This window comes from Bos javanicus, chromosome 23 (genome assembly GCF_032452875.1).
Source record: "Bos javanicus breed banteng chromosome 23, ARS-OSU_banteng_1.0, whole genome shotgun sequence".
Classification (NCBI taxonomy): domain Eukaryota; kingdom Metazoa; phylum Chordata; class Mammalia; order Artiodactyla; family Bovidae; genus Bos; species Bos javanicus.
Genome location: NC_083890.1, coordinates 30,791,671 through 30,807,476, shown reverse-complemented (window position 1 = coordinate 30,807,476; position 15,806 = coordinate 30,791,671). Strand labels below are relative to the sequence as shown.

Sequence of the window (15,806 nt, the reverse complement as noted above, 5' to 3'; positions counted from 1 at the left end):
GCAATATTGCTCTTTACAGCATCGGCCCTTGCTTCTATCACCAGTCACATCCGTATACTCACCTACATTTATAAGTGTTCTTTTTGCCATATTTGTGCTCTCTCTCACACACTCTCTGCCGAAGTACTTTATGGTAAATTATAGACATCATGACATACCACCCTTGTTCTTCAGTTCTCATCTTTAATAAACAAGAACATTCTCCTGTGGAACAACGATACCATTGTCAAGCTCAACAGAAGAGAAAAATCAAAGGGAAATGTTTCAATGTAGTCTCTTCTGTACTTTTTGTTCTTTGAAACCATGGCTCTATAAATATTTCAATAGATAATGCAATTTTAAATTAGAAACAAATTTGGATGAGACCTTTAATAGAGAAAATTAGCCAGAAAGCTATGGGATCTGTCAAACTATCAGTAAAGGACAAGAAAGGATTCACAAATACCCAATTAAAAATAGAGATTGGGGGAAAATCGTTTCATGTTAATACCCAACTAATTTGGGGCTGGCATGAATAGGGCTTTCATCAGGTCAGTACTGACAGAAACATGGCACAGAAAGCCAATAGACACCTGACACAAATGTCTACTGCTTTGAAGTAAAATTTTGTTTTCTCTGTCACAGAGTATGTGCTCAGGTACTCAGTCGTGTCCGACTTTTTAAGACCCCATGGACTGTAGCCCACCAGGCTCCTCTGTCCCTGGGATTTTCCCAGCAAGCATACTGGAGTGGGTTGCTATTTCTTTCTCCAGGAGATCTTTCCCACCCAGGGATTGAACCTGCCCCTCCAGTGCCTCTTGCATTGGCTGGCAGATTCATAGAGAGTCCAATGTAATCAATTTGACCCTAGGTGACTGGCTGTTCCTACTGGGATATTATACCATACTGTGGTTGCAGCTCAACAGTGGTGATGTCTGGATTAGCTTTAGTGAAATAAAGCTTCTTTCTTTTTAGTCTATGCACATCTTCCATCATGGTAGTCAAGGTCACCATGTTCAAAAGTTCCTTGACCAAAACCTGAAGTAGCTAAATAAGCAGTTGCTGACATCCATGGGGAGATCAGCTTCCCCACTTCTTACTGAAACCTCTCACATGGTGGGTTAGTGAAGATTCATATGGGACACAAATATTTTTACACTTGAGTCTATTCACCTGCCAGCTAGTTCCTTACTTTTCTTTGCTACCAATCCTCCAAATATTTTCTCTTCCTTCTCATTCTTCTTCTTTTTGAACTTATGATAAAACACACAGTAGAGTCAGTATCCCAATATGCCTGTTTCCAGGTTCAGATGACCCTCAATGTTTTTGCTAGCTGAGTAATCAGCATTTCTTCTTGTCCTTAAGTTGAGTGGCATTTTAAATATTTTCAGTAGAGATTCCCAATTCTAAGTTAAAAATAATCCCTTCTGTCCTAGGATACTCATCAAGGTACTGCTGCAGGCCAATCTTCCTCCAGACAGAAAAGCAGGAGAGAGACATTCTCCTAGCTGTTTAACTATAAGGAAGTCCAGCGTGCTGTTCACTTGACCCTAAGTCGAATTGGCCTGAGTCCCATAATGTATCTACTTAAAAATCACACAAACCAGTTATAGAGCATAATCAACTGTCAATGAGATATTTAAGCATATGGTAACTGTGCTTACTTGTTGCAGATGGGCATAAAAAATGGAAGAGAATAATATATTTAAAGCCCAAGAGAAGGTGAGCATTTATTCTCATTATATAGTTTTTAGGAAAGTTGTACTGAGGGCTTTGCATGTGAGGTATATTGGAGAAAGTGATCAGAATTTGGGGCAAATTTTCTTCATGCTGGTGCTCTTAATGATTACACTGCTGCTGCTAAGTCACTTCAGTCGTGTCCAACTCTGTGCGCCCCCATAGACGGCAGCCCGTCGTCCCTGGGATTCTCCAGGCAAGAACACTGGAGTGGGTTGCCATTTCCTTCTCCAATGCATGAAAGTGAAAATGAAGTCGCTCAGTCGTGTCTGACTCTTAGCGACCCCATGGACTGCAGCCTACCAGGCTCCTCCATCCATGGGATTTTCCAGGCAATAGTACTGGAGTGGGGTGCCATTGCCTTCTCCAATGATTACACAGTTATTGGATATTTGGAAGAAGTCAAAGTAAAGGATGAAGCCTGAGTTTATTTAATGCCTTCAGGTGGCAACATTGAGGAAAACAACTAAAAAAATTTATATAGCTGCAGTTTTGGAGTTAAAACCCATCATGGAACCTCCATTAGCATGCATGCAAGATGGTTTCTTACTGCTGTGATAAAATAAATAATGAGGTCCTGTTAAAACAAAACATAGTTTAATCTATGAAATGTCGCTGTTCTGTTGGCAAAATAAAATTGAAGAATGACTAACTACTTCTAATTGTACTCCTTTGTACCAGTAAACCTAATGTAACTGATTCTGGATTGATTTTGTATTTGTTGCATTGGCCAAAAAAATTTTTCGGAACCCAATACTTTTTGGCAACCCAACACTACTGGAAATCCAGACAACTGTTGGGGGTAGGGGGAGGGTGCAGCTGGAGGAAGGAAAGAAGACCTCTATCAATATGTAGGGGTCTGGGCAAATAAATTGGGAGGCAGGTGCTTGATGTACTATTACACAGCCACTAAATGAGCTAGACCAACATGACCCATAAAGATGTCTGAGATACATGACACGAAAACGTTAAAGTAAGTGATGGGGGTGGGGGAAGCTAATTGTAAAATAGCTTAATGCCTATATATCCATCTATCTCCTAATGTATGTGAGAAATCAGAACTATATATGAAAATTCCAAGCTAACGGCAGTTGACTGTTTACCTCAAGGAAGTGAGGCTAAAGAGGGACAGGGGGGATTTCCACCCTTTATTAATTTTGGCATTGTCTTAGGTTTTTTAAAAACCGTAATTCGTGTATTACTTTTTTTAATGTTGTTGGTTTTTTTAAAAATCATGTTCAATAATTATGGTCTGTGCTTCCTCTCTGTTTTCAGTTTAAAACCTAACTGGGGTCCACACACGTATGGAATTCTGATTATGTGATTCACCATTGATACCACATGGATGCTCAGGAAACTGGGGGAGAAGGAAATAGCAACCCACTCCAGTATTCTTGCCTGGAAAACCCCATGGACGGAGGAGCCTGGTAGACTACAGTCCATGGGGTCGCAAAGAGTCGGACACGACTGAGCGACTTCACTTTCACTTTTCCAGGTGAGGCACGCGCAGGAGGTAGGAAATGAGACTCGGAATCCTAGACCGACCGGAAGTGCCTGTGCGCAGTGGGCCCCGAGGTGGGCTGGCTTCTTCCCCGCCGGGCTGCTGTTCCCGGCGTGCTCCTCCCAGTGCTGGGGCGGGACACCCCCTCGCCTTTTCCAGGTCTGCAGAGACGGTCCGGAGAACCTGGGTGGAGTGGGTGTGGCTGAAAAAGGGATGTGAAAAGTGAACCTCGGCTCGGGGAGGCTTGGAGGGGAGCGGGCGGTGGTCGAGGCTGGAGACCTAGAGCCGATCAGTCTCCCAGGCTGGGAATACCTTGCGCGGGAGAGGGTTGCCGGGACGAAGGGTCTTCCCTGTGAATAACCGCAGCAGGATTAGGACTCAGGACAGGAAATGCCTGAAGTCTGGGAAAATATCTGGGTACAAGGAAGTTGAGGACAAATTTGTGGCCTTCCTCTTGGACAGCCGGTGTGTAATACTCTCACTCTTTGGTTCTAAAAGCAGATAAAGGGGCGTTGAATGGACTGATTTTCCAGTGAAGAATGTGACGTTTTCCAATTCCCTTTCCCATGGTTCACTGATTCCCAAACCTTGGAGTGCATATAAATCCCTGGGGAGCCTAGGGATTAAAGATACATTATCAGGGCTCCCTATCCTCCCCCTCCCACCGCTTAACCCTGGATTCCGATTCCCCAGATGTCTGCCCCAGGGCCAGTAACGCTGAAATTCTGCTGCTGGGCTGCTCTTCCTGACGTTTTGGAGACAGCCCTCTTGGGAATCAGGCCCTGCCTGGGTGTGAGCAGACTTCTCCCTTGGGCTTCTGTAGATTCCTAGGACTGTCCTGATAAATAATTTAACCATAAGCAACCTCCTTAACTTCCCTTGGCCCCCATTTCTTATCTAGTGAAATAGTGGTTGTAATCAAACCTCAGAGGGTAATTGTGAGGATTAAATGTGGTCTTGTATCTGAAAGCATGTTGTAGGGTGTTGTGCAGTGTTGGCTGTTACTCTGAGAATCAGCGGAGCAGTGTGGAAAACTTAGAGAATTTGCAGTCTACCTAAGCTTTCCTTTCTGTAAATTTAGTGAAAATGAAACTGTCCTTAGTGGTTGTTTTGAAGATTAATTTTAAAAACTCATGTAAAGATTTCAGTAAAAGTAAGTTCATTCATTTAGTCTAAGACAAGAAACAGTTTTCTTTTTTTTCCTCTCTCTCTAATTTAACTTTTTTACAATGAGTCTGAACTTTTTAACCATTCTGAGTGATCTGTTTGGTCCCTAATTCCTCCAGGAACTCTGTAAGATATTATTGCTATTTCTTTTTCACATTAAAAAACTGAGATTGAAAGAAGATAAGAAATTGGCACAAGATTGGACAATTGGTAGAAGAATCAGAATAAAACTGAGGTCTTGGTAACTTGAAAGTCTGCTTTTTGTACATTATGACCTTATTTATCCCATTATTTCATTCTTTGGTCAGCAAGTCACTACTTTCAGTGAAGAGGTTTAGGTCTATAACAATTGATTATAAGTTTCTATCATTAACTGTTGCCATTTTTCTACCTAAACAATGACTTTTACTGATTAAAAGGAGGGAACTTCCAAAGGTGTTTCTAACTCATAACTCCAGCTAGAGGGTGCCTTTTAAGCTATTCAAGGTCAAGATGAATATAGACTCCAAGGAGATTTTATGCCTGGATATGCAAGCTCCCAAGGTTTGGGAGGAACTTCTGACAGAAAAAGTGGAGGCAGAAAGTCATCCTCAAAAACAGGAACCCAGACTGAAACGCAGTAATCCACTGGCAAGAGAGATCTCCCGAAGGCACTTTCGACAGCTCTGCTACCAGGAGACTCCTGGACCAAGAGAGGCTCTCACTCGACTCCGGAAACTTTGCTACCAGTGGTTAAGACCACATGTGAGCACGAAGAAACAGATCCTGGACCTGCTAGTGCTGGAGCAGTTCCTGTCCATCCTGCCCCAAGAGCTGCAGGGCTGGATGCGGGAACAGTGTCCAGAGAGTGGGGAAGAAGCAGTGATTTTGCTAGAGGATCTGGAGAGAGAGCTCGATGAACCGCAACACGAGGTAGGAAGGGAGATTCACCAGGGAAAGAGTATGTGTCGATCACCAAGGATCTCTGTGTCCTCTGCTTTGTATCCCCTTGACTTTGGTGATTAAATAAGACCTTGCTTTCTGTGTCTTTCTGAAAAGTGTTTCTTTAGACAATTTCTTCAGAGTTCAAATCTTATATCTTAAAAAAAATAAATCTTGTTTCTTTGTTTCTAGATGGTAGCCTACAGACAGGAACAAGAAGTCCTTTCTAAAGGGCAGTGTCTCTGGAAGCACATATGTCACTGGCCCTTCAGTCCCAGCCTAAGGAGCCCCAACTCACACTTGACTCTGCTCAGGAGCCCCACCCTATCGGAGAGACAGGTGAGGGAGAGGATTTATCTGGTGTTGAACATATCCCACCTGGTCAAGCACAGACGGACAGAAAAACCAGAGCTGGGAAACCAGGGGGTGACAAAATGCTCTACCAGCAATGCTAAGAGTTTCTGGAAGCTGCTTTTACTTGGGCAGGTTACTTAACCAGTTCATCAAGGTTTCTTCATCTGCAAAAAGTCTGCTCAGGCTGCCATAACAGAATATCACAGACTGACTGGCTTAAGCAACAGAAGTTTATTTTCTCATAGTTTTGGAGGCTAGAAATTCAAGATCAGGATGCCATCAGAGTTGATATCTAGTGAGACTTCTATTCCTGGACTGTAGAGAGCTGCCTTCTTGCTATGTCCTCACATGGGCATTTCTCTCTACCCATGCCTGTGGAGAGAAGAGGAGAGAGAGAGCAAGAAAGTACTCGGGTATCTCTTCTTATTATTATAAGGACATCAGTCCTATGGGATTAGGACCCCACCTTTAATTACCTTAATTACCTCTCTGAAAACCCTATCTTCAAATACAGTTAAGGCTTCAATAGATGAATTTGGGGTAGGCATGACACAGTTCAGTCAATAACAAATATGTACCTCAAAAGGTCGCTGCTAACATTGAATACAATTTGTGAAAAACACGTGGCACACATTATGCTTAATATATTGTAACTGTTATCAGAAATTACCAGGGCCACCCTTGTCGATTTGGGTTTACATTTGCAGTCAAGAGATATGAGATATACTTAGTAGGTGGCAGACCGGATGAGAGAATCCAATGGAATAGACCTTGCCATTTTTTTGGTATGTAATCTTCTTAGTGGCGTCAGCACTGGGCACCAGTGGGTATAGAACTAGGTACTTGGGGCTGAGTCAGTTGCCTTCCCATTCTAACTCTCCCTGCACAATTGGCTCCAAATCCAATCTAATTGCCCACATATAACATCACAGCCTCTTACTGACTTTTTGTTATCCTTCTGGTAATCCATCCACAGCAGAGGTCTCCTGTTTTCATTTTCACATTACCCCATGTGTATCAAAGCTACAACTTCTCTTGTCGTTCTGTTTCCAGCTTCTATTTATTTCATTTACCCTAGCAATCACACAGTTATGATTTTGGAATACATCTCTTAATTTAAATTAAAACTATATTTGATGAGTAATTCTGTGCCTGCTGCAGACCTTCCTCTGACTCCCATGACCTCATCTTACTAAAATTCCTTCTGGTTTCATCTTCCTCCTTAATGGGCATCTTTCCAGTCAGTTCCTTTGTTAGTTTCTTCTTCCTCTCCCCATGAACTTGGACTTCTCATTTTTCGGCCATTTTTTCCTTTCTTCTACCTTCCAAGCCTGCATCTAGAACCCTGCTGAGAACCCTTCTTCCACGGCACATCTGAGTAAGTCCTTCATCCATCTATCCATCCATCCATCCATCTGGTCATTCATTCATTCAACTAATATGTGTTAAGCATCTACAGTGGCTACAGGAGAGTATCCAGAGGGCTTCTACAGATCAGAGAGTGCTCCCTACAGCACTGTCAGTACACACGTGTGTTGTACATTCAGGAAAAGCCCATTTTGTAAAAGCAATGTAGGAAGTACTTCAGATTACAAGGACCAAATCCAAGTTCCAGCTCTTCAGTTTTTTAGCCAAGCAACATTTAAAGTTACTTTATATCATTGAATTTGAGTTTCTTTTAAAATGCGTACAGATAGTAAAGAATCCCCCAAATACACAAGTTTACATAGTAAAAAGTAAAAGTTCTCCTTCAAGTCCAACTCAGCAGGAGTAAATATTCTTGTCAAATTGCTGTGTGTTTTCCAGATTTCTTTCTAAATATAGTCTGTCTAGCTATAGACAGACTCCTTTGCATATCTTTAGTTCTTTTAAGAAGTGGGATACTAACATGAACAGGTTTTGTGGTTAGTTTGATAATATACATGAAAGTGCTTCGTAACTCATGGAACACTGTATAAATGATAATTATTAAAAAGTGGGAAATGTCTTGGCTTTTATATTCTACCCAGTCCCCTTGTACATTTCAGATGTAAATGTAAAGTTTGAGCAAAAGGGCAGTACTGGTCTCACTTGTGGCCCATTTCTTCTCTGCAGACACATTTCTGTTTTGCCAACCTGTTGTCATCTCCCAGCTAAAAGGAAGTGGAGAACCCTGGTCTCATCCCAGAGGAGTCCTAAGAGGTACCTATCCAGGAGTGTGAGGGACAGTGCAGTTAGATGTCAGAGAAAGAGTCTAATGTTTTGGGTTTTTCTGAGTTGCAAAGTGGTGATCACATGTGGGGAACCCAAGACATCCTAAGGATTCACAGCAGCCCTTCTCCATCCTCACCTTCAACTCATCTAAATAGAGGCGGGCTAATTAGGTTGGTTGACTATTGTCCATCGTGAACCAGTTCTGTGGAACAGCCTTTGCCTCAGCACCAGCTCCTGGGTCAGTCAGTTCAGGCCATAGTAGTAACATTGATTTTAATCATTTCTCTAAATATTCAACAAATATTTATTGAGCCACCACTGTGCACCAGCCAAGATTCTCAGGGAATAAACCAGAAAGATCTTGTTCCCATGGAGATAAGATTGTATATAGCAAGGGGGAGACAAATAATAAGCATGTAAATAAGATGATATAATTTGTTAGAAGGTGGTGTTACAGAATAAAGCACAAATAGAGCATACAGGGAATTTGACTGCTATGGATGGGGCACACAGAGTGTAGTTTTAAGTGGAAGAATTGAGAAGGTGAGAATTGAGTGAAAACTTCAAGGAAGTGAGAGAATGAGCTCTGAGGTCAGAGTTTCCAGGAAGAGAGAAGCACTAGAGCTGAGGCTTTGTCCTGGGGATGCACCCAGGATGATTACAGATTAGAAAGAGTAAAGTACTTCCTACAGCACCTAGAATAGGAGAAGCTCAGCACTTTTTCCATAAATGACCAAATGATCGGAGGTCTACACAAAATAACTTTCTTTAGAAAGGGTCACTGTGAGGCTCCCTGCATCACAGTGTGGAGGGAATTCTCAGGGAAGACTCCGGAGAAGCCACTCAGATCCTGACCATTCTCTTCTTGTGAAGAATATTTTAAAAATTTCTTCAGGCCTCATCCATGTGGGGACACCTAGCTGCATTTTGCCAAAGAGGGCAAACTTCCCTCGTTTGTAGGGAAGAAGGTGTTGCCACACTGGCCCCTCAGTTTGTAACCTCCTTCTGACTCTGTGACATCAGAATAGAAGTACCTCACTTGGGACTTCCTTGATTGTCCAGTGGCTAAGATTCTGTGCTCCCAATGCAGGGACCTGGGTTTGATCTCTGGTCAGGGAACTAGATCCCACGTGCAGCACCTAAGAGTTCATATGCCACAGCTAAAAAAAAAGATTCTGCATGCCACAATGAAGATCAAAGATCTCATGTGCCACAACTAAGACCCCTGCAGCCAAATAAATACATAGATTAAAAAGAAAAAGAAGCAGCAGCACCTTGCATTTCTGTTCACATAGCAGCCCATTCATCACTAGGCTCAGGGAACAAGTGACATTTACCTGGTCTTTTTCTTTGTTTGTTTCAGGTGGAATGACCCAGACTGAGGACAGGGAGTTGGTGCTAAGGAAACATTGTCCTAAGAGAGTGGAACCATGTGGGAAAGTGTCTTATGGACAAACCTGGGAGGAATCACAGCAGGGGCCCCAACATGGAGAAGTCAGTGAACATAAGGGTGGGGTAGAGAGGCACTGGGGAAGTCCTGTAGGAACCAGACCACACAGATACGAGGAATGTGGAAAGAGCTTTGCTCAGAGCTCGGGTCTGGTTCGACATCAAAGAGTTCACACTGGAGAAAGACCCTATGAGTGTAATGAGTGTGGGAAAACCTTCAGTCAGAGTTCGGGTCTTCTAAATCACAGAGGAATCCACAATATTCAGAAACGGTACCACTGTAAGGAGTGTGGAAAGGCCTTCAGCCAGAGTGCCAGTCTCATCCAGCATAAGAGAATCCACAAGGGAGAAAAGCCATATCAGTGCAGCCAGTGCAACAAGAGCTACAGTCAGCGCTCATTTCTCATCGAGCATCAGAGAAGCCACACTGGGGAGCGCCCTCATCATTGCAACCAGTGTGGGAAGAGCTTTAACCACCACTGCAACCTCATCCGCCATCAAAAGATCCACCTGGTGGCTGAGCTGGCCTAATACAAGCTGTGTGCAAGTTTTCCAGATCACTCGCCAAGTCACGTGGGGTAGGTAAAGACTAGAAAACACCTTTCTTCCTGTCTCCACAAAATGTGTTTTGGTCTCAGTTCAGTTCAGTTGCTCAGTTGTGTCTGACTCTTTGCGACCCCATGGACTACAGCACGCCAGGCCTCCCTGTACATCACCAACTCCCAGAGTTTATGCAAACTCAATGTCCATTGAGTTGGTGATGCCATCCAACCATCTCATCCTCTGTCATCCCCTTCTCCTCCCACCTTCAGTCTTTCCCAGAGGCAGGGTCTTTTCAAATGAGTCAGTTCTTCGCATCAGGTGGCCAAAGTATTGGAGTTTCAGCTTCAGCATCAGTCCTTCCAATGAACATTCAGGACTGATTTCCTTTAGGATGGACTGGTTGGATCTCCTTGCTGACCAAGGGACTCTCAAGAGTCTTCTCCAGCACCACAGTTCAAAAGCATCAATTCTTCAGTACCCAGCTTTCTTTAGAGTCTGACTCTCACATCCATATATGACTACTGGAAAAACCATAGCTTTGACTAGACGGACCTTTGTCAGCAAAGTAATGTCTCTGCTTTTTAATATTCTGTCTATGTTGGTCATGACTTTTCTTCCAAGGAGCAAGCGTCTTTTAATTTCAGGGCTGCTGTCACCATCTGCAGTGATTTTGGAGCCCCAAAATATAAAGTCTGTCACTGTTTCCATTATTTCCCCAACTATCTTCCATGAAGTGATGGGACCAGATGCCATGATCTTAGTTTTCTGAATGTTGACCTTTAAGCCAACTTTTTCCACTGTCCTCTTTCACTTGCATCAAGAGCCTCTTTAGTTCTTCTTCACTTTGTGCCATCAGCATGGTGTCATCTGCATATCTGAGGTTATTGATATTTCTCCCGGCAATCTTGATTCCAGCTTGTGCTTCATCCAGCCCAGCATTTTGCATAATGTACTCTGCATATAAGTTAAATAAGCAGGGTGACAATATACAGACTTGACCTACTCCGTTCCCAATTTGGAACCAGTCTGTTGTTCCATGTCCAGTTCTGACTTGCTTCTTGATCTGCATACAGATTTCTCAGGAGGCAGATCAGGGGGTCTGGTATTCCCATCTCTTGAAGAATTTTCCACAGTTTGTTTTGATCCACACACTCAAAGGCTTTGGCATAGTCAATAAAGCAGAAGTAGATTTTTTTTTTTGGAACTCTCTTGTTTTTTCAATGATCCAGTGGATATTGGTGTTTTGATCTGGGGACATCCATAAAAGGAATGTTTGGGGTTTTGAAGCTGCTGATTTCCCTTTGGTTCCTTTGCCCTTTCCTGTTTCTTACTAGCCCCATCCCTCTTATTTATTCTCTTTGAGATGACTGCTAACATTTTCTAAAAATGTATTAATAAATGGCAGTGCCACAGCCAACATACTAGGACGACCTATCAGATCAGATCAGATCAGTCCCTCAGTCGTGTCCGACTCTTTGCGACCCCATGAATCGCAGCACTCCAGGCCTCCCTGTCCATCACCAACTCCCGGAGTTCACTCAGACTCATGTCCATCGAGTCAGTGATGCCATCCAGCCATCTCATCCTCTCTCGTCCCCTTCTCCTCTTGCCCCCAATCCTTCCCAGCATCAGAGTCTTTTCCAATGAGTCAACTCTTCGCATGAGGTGGCCAAAGTACTGGAGTTTCAGCTTTAGCATCATTCCTTCCAAAGAACACCCAGGGCTGATCTCCTTCAGAATGGACTGGTTGGATCTTCTTGCAGTCCAAGGGACTCTCAAGAGTCTTCTCCAACACCACAGTTCAAAAGCATCAATTCTTTGATGCTCAGCCTTCTTCACAGTCCAACTCTCACATCCATACATGACTACTGGAAAAACCATAGCCTTGACTGGATGGACCTTTGTTGGCAAAGTAATATCTCTGCTTTTGAATATGCGATCTAGGTTGGTCATAACTTTCCTTCCAAAGAGTAAGCCTCTTTTAATTTCATGGCTGCAGTCACCATCTGCAGTGATTTTGGAGCCTAAAAAAATAAAGTCTGACACTGTTTCCACTGTTTCCCCATCTATTTCCCATGAAGTGATGGGACCGGATGCCATGATCTTAGTTTTCTGAATGTTGAGCTTTAAGCCAACTTTTTCACTCTCTTACTTTCACTTTCATCAAGAGGCTTTTGAGTTCCTCTTCACTTTCTGCCATAAGGGTGGTGTCATCTGCATATCTGAGGTTATTGATATTTCTCCCGGCAATCTTGATTCCAGTCCAGCGTTTCTCATGATGTACTCTGCATAGAAGTTAAATAAACAGGGTGACAATATACAGCCTTGATGTACTCCTTTTCCTATTTGGAACCAGTCTGTTGTTCCATGTCCAGTTCTAACTGTTGCTTCCTGACCTGCATACAAATTTCTCAAGAGGCAGGTCAGGTGGTCTGGTATTCCCATCTCTTTCAGAATTTTCCACAGTTTATTGTGATCCACACAGTCAAAGGCTTTGGCATAGTCAATAAAGCAGAAATAGATGTTTTTCTGGAACTTTCTTGCTTTTTCCATGATCCAGAGGATGTTGGCAATTTGATCTCTGGTTCCTCTGCCTTTTCTAAAACCAGCTTGAACATCAGGAAGTTCACAGTTCACATATTGCTGCAGCCTGGCTTGGAGAATTTTGAGCATTACTTTACTAGTGTGTGAGATGAGTGCAATTGTGCAGTAGTTTGAGCATTCTTTGGCATTGCCTTTGTTTGGGATTGGAATGAAAACGGATCTTTTCCAGTCCTGTGGCCACTGCTGAGTTTTCCAAATTTGCTGGCATATTGAGTGCGTCATCTTTCAGGATTTGGAATAGACCTATATCTGTGTTTAATTCCTAAAGATCACATAGAGTGCTGCTGATGTTTTATAATAAAGGGGTCTTTGGTGTTCCCCGTGACTGGTACCCACATAGTAAACACTGTTTCTGCCTGCTGCTTCCCTCTGACACCTGCGTGATCCTTCCTTGGATCACTGACCAGCATTGGCTGGGTGCTTCGCTGTTCTCAGAGTGCTTCCATTTTTTTTTTTCTTTTGTTTTTTAAATAAAAAAATTTTTTTTTCTTTAAAAAAGAAAAAAAAATTAAAAAAAAAAGAAAAAAAAATTTTTAAAAAAATTTTAAAAAAAAGAAAAAAGGGGGTCACAAAGAGTTGGACACAAAGAGTGCTTCCATTTACTTCACCACAGTTGCTTCTCACAACAACCACACAGGAAAATGAGTATTATTATCCTGTTTTACAGATGAGGAATTGAAGATTCAGAAGTTCCAAACCTTAGAGCCAAGGCTTAACCTTTGGACTTTTATTTTTAGTAAACTTTTAACTTATGGAATAATTTTAGACTTATAAAAAAAAGTTGCAGAGAGGGAGTTCCCTGGCAGTCCAGTGGTTAGGACCTGGGGCTTTCACTGCCATGGCCCCAGTTCAGTCCATGGTCGGGGAACTAATATCCCACAAGCTGTTTGTCACTTCCCTCCCCCCACAAAAGTGGTAGAGTTCTCATGTACCCTTCACCCAGCTTCCCCTAATGTTAACATCTTATATCGGGGCTTTTCAGTTAAACCCTTGACTTTTGAATCCAAATCCCACTGTTTACAATGTCATGCTTCATATTGGTATTCTTAGATTTCCTCATTTAAGCTCAGTCACCCAAAATTCCCTTAGTGCTCTCCCATCAATCTTTAGCATTACAAAAAGTCGTCAGTATCCTGAGTATTAATATAAGACATCAGAGCATTGGATCATCATCCATAGATGCTTTAAAAACTACCATCTTAAATCTCCTGAATCTTTCCTTTCTGTTGTGTTACTTAGGTCTGGAGTTGTCTGCTGATGTTCTAATCTGATCTTGTGTCCATTTTTTTTTTTTTTTCACACTTAGGATGCTGGTGAATGCTCCCAGTGTTCTACATACCGTCCTGTATAACCCTATATTTTCTTTGGAACTGCTGAGTTTTCCATCTGAAATAATAATCCAGTATAAAGAAGGGACCTGTTAGGAGGGAGAAAATCTTCCAAATGAAATGCAAGAATATGAAGTTGGTATGTATCTGAAAAGTATATGAAGAGGGAATAATTTGAGGAGGGCATGAGAAAGATGAAATCTGTGATGCCAGGGGCCAAAAGAAGTAATGGCCAGACACAGAACAGGTATGTGGGATAAGGAAAGAAAAGTTCAAACAGTGGACATCTGTTAGTAGAAGGAATGAAGATGGGCCTAGGAATATACCCAGAATGGTCCAGAATGCTATGGATGTGTCAAGATTTGATCATGTAGGGGAAATATGCAACAGACTGTCAACATGGTAACTGGGGTAGATGGAGGACTACATGACCCTTTCGCTTTGTGTTACCTCTCTTTGAGCTGTGAATGTGCTTATTGTACAGAGGTGGTATGACTCCCCCTTCCAATTACTAGGGATGATGCTATGAAGAATGAATGAAAAATGTTTTATTCTAATCAAGGAACTTTTGGGGGATAGTAGGGCAGCACCCAAGCTGGTCCAGAATTGACTTGAATAGTGCAAAGGATGTCACAGGTTAAGAGAGCTGAGACTGAAACTTCCAAGGCAGAATTTGAAATTTTGCTTTCTATCAGATATATTAAAGTGTTAGTTACTCAGTTGTATTCGACTCTTTGTGACCCCAAGGACGTAGCCACCAGGCTTCCCTGTCCATGAAATTCTCTAGGCAAGAATACTGGAGTGGGTTGCTATTTCCTTCCAGGGGATCTTCCCAACACAGGGATTAAGCCCAGGTCTCCTGCATTGCAGACAGCCAGGGAAGCTCAGAAAAGGAGCTTCTTGGAGAAGGAAATAACAGTTCATGGTATCACAAGAGGCAGACAAGACTTAGCGACTAAACCATCACGAGCAGTGCAAAGGAGGGTAAGAGCTAGTGGCCCTGGTTTTTATTGTGGTTAGGGGATGGGCCCAGGAAATACTTCTTACACACAGATAAGGTAAGGACTTGCATAGCTTGAGGTGCCAACTGAGGAAGCATATTTCTTATAAACTTACTGAGATGTGGGGAGAAAGGAAGGGGAAAATAGGAGGTGAAAGCTGTCAGTGATCTGTCAAACATCAACAACAGTCAAGATTTTTTTTTAATTACAACTGTTTAAAGAGAATCAATTCAGGAGATACTTTATCATCTGATTCTAGTTGCTCTATCCTTGTAAACTAAGGAGTAAGTATGAATTTAGCATTCAATCCATTTTTAAACAAATGTATATAACGAGAAAAAGCAAAAAATCCATACCTGTTAAAAAAAAAAAATCCATACCTGTCCATTTGACTACCTGAAACTGTCTCACTACTGCAGAGTGGCTCACCTCCCACTGAAGTCAGCTGAGACTTTCTAGAAGAGGTGAGCTCCCAGAGGCAGCCTGTCCCCTCACTAGACTCTTGAAGGGGGTGTGGTTTGTGGGACCTGAGGTGAAATTTCAGGGATTCCTAATCTGTTTGGAAACATACAACTCTTTCTTGCCTACTTCCTGCCAGAGAGGAACAGCTGGGTAATTAAAAATGTTTAGATACAAAAGGATATTACTATGGTAGTGGTTAATTTTAATACACTGAGGATCTATAGTGTCCATCATATTTTCAAAAGGGTCCAAAAACTAAACAAAGTTAAGAACTACTGCCTGATGTGTGGTGGAATGACAAGAAACAGGTGTGGTGGAGCCTTTTCAGAGAGAGCCCTGACTCCAACTTTGATTTTTTCACACGTACACCTCCCGCCCCCCGACACACACACACACGCACAGTCCCACATCAACATTTTCATCGGCTCTCCTGGTTTACCAGGTTCTCTCTCCAGATCCTCCAGCACAATCACCATTTCCTCTTCACATTCTGGATGATGTCCTCACCCTCAGACCAGTTGCTGGTCACCCTGCCTATCCTGATAAAATGATATCCAGTGCAGCAGA

At 42.6% G+C, this 15,806-nt stretch overlaps 1 protein-coding gene across 1 annotated transcript; it reads left to right on the top strand.

Annotated features, from left to right (window-relative positions):
* The first annotated feature begins 3,009 nt into the window (after positions 1–3,009).
* ZSCAN9 (zinc finger and SCAN domain containing 9) lies at positions 3,010–14,441 on the top strand. The gene is given in 7 exon segments (XM_061398690.1): positions 3,010–5,296; positions 5,498–5,534; positions 5,537–5,644; positions 6,381–6,393; positions 7,701–7,840; positions 9,216–9,879; positions 13,755–14,441. Coding segments are annotated over 6 exon segments (1,335 nt in total). The 5' UTR covers positions 3,010–4,876; the 3' UTR covers positions 9,833–9,879; positions 13,755–14,441.
* The last annotated feature ends 1,365 nt before the right edge of the window (positions 14,442–15,806 follow it).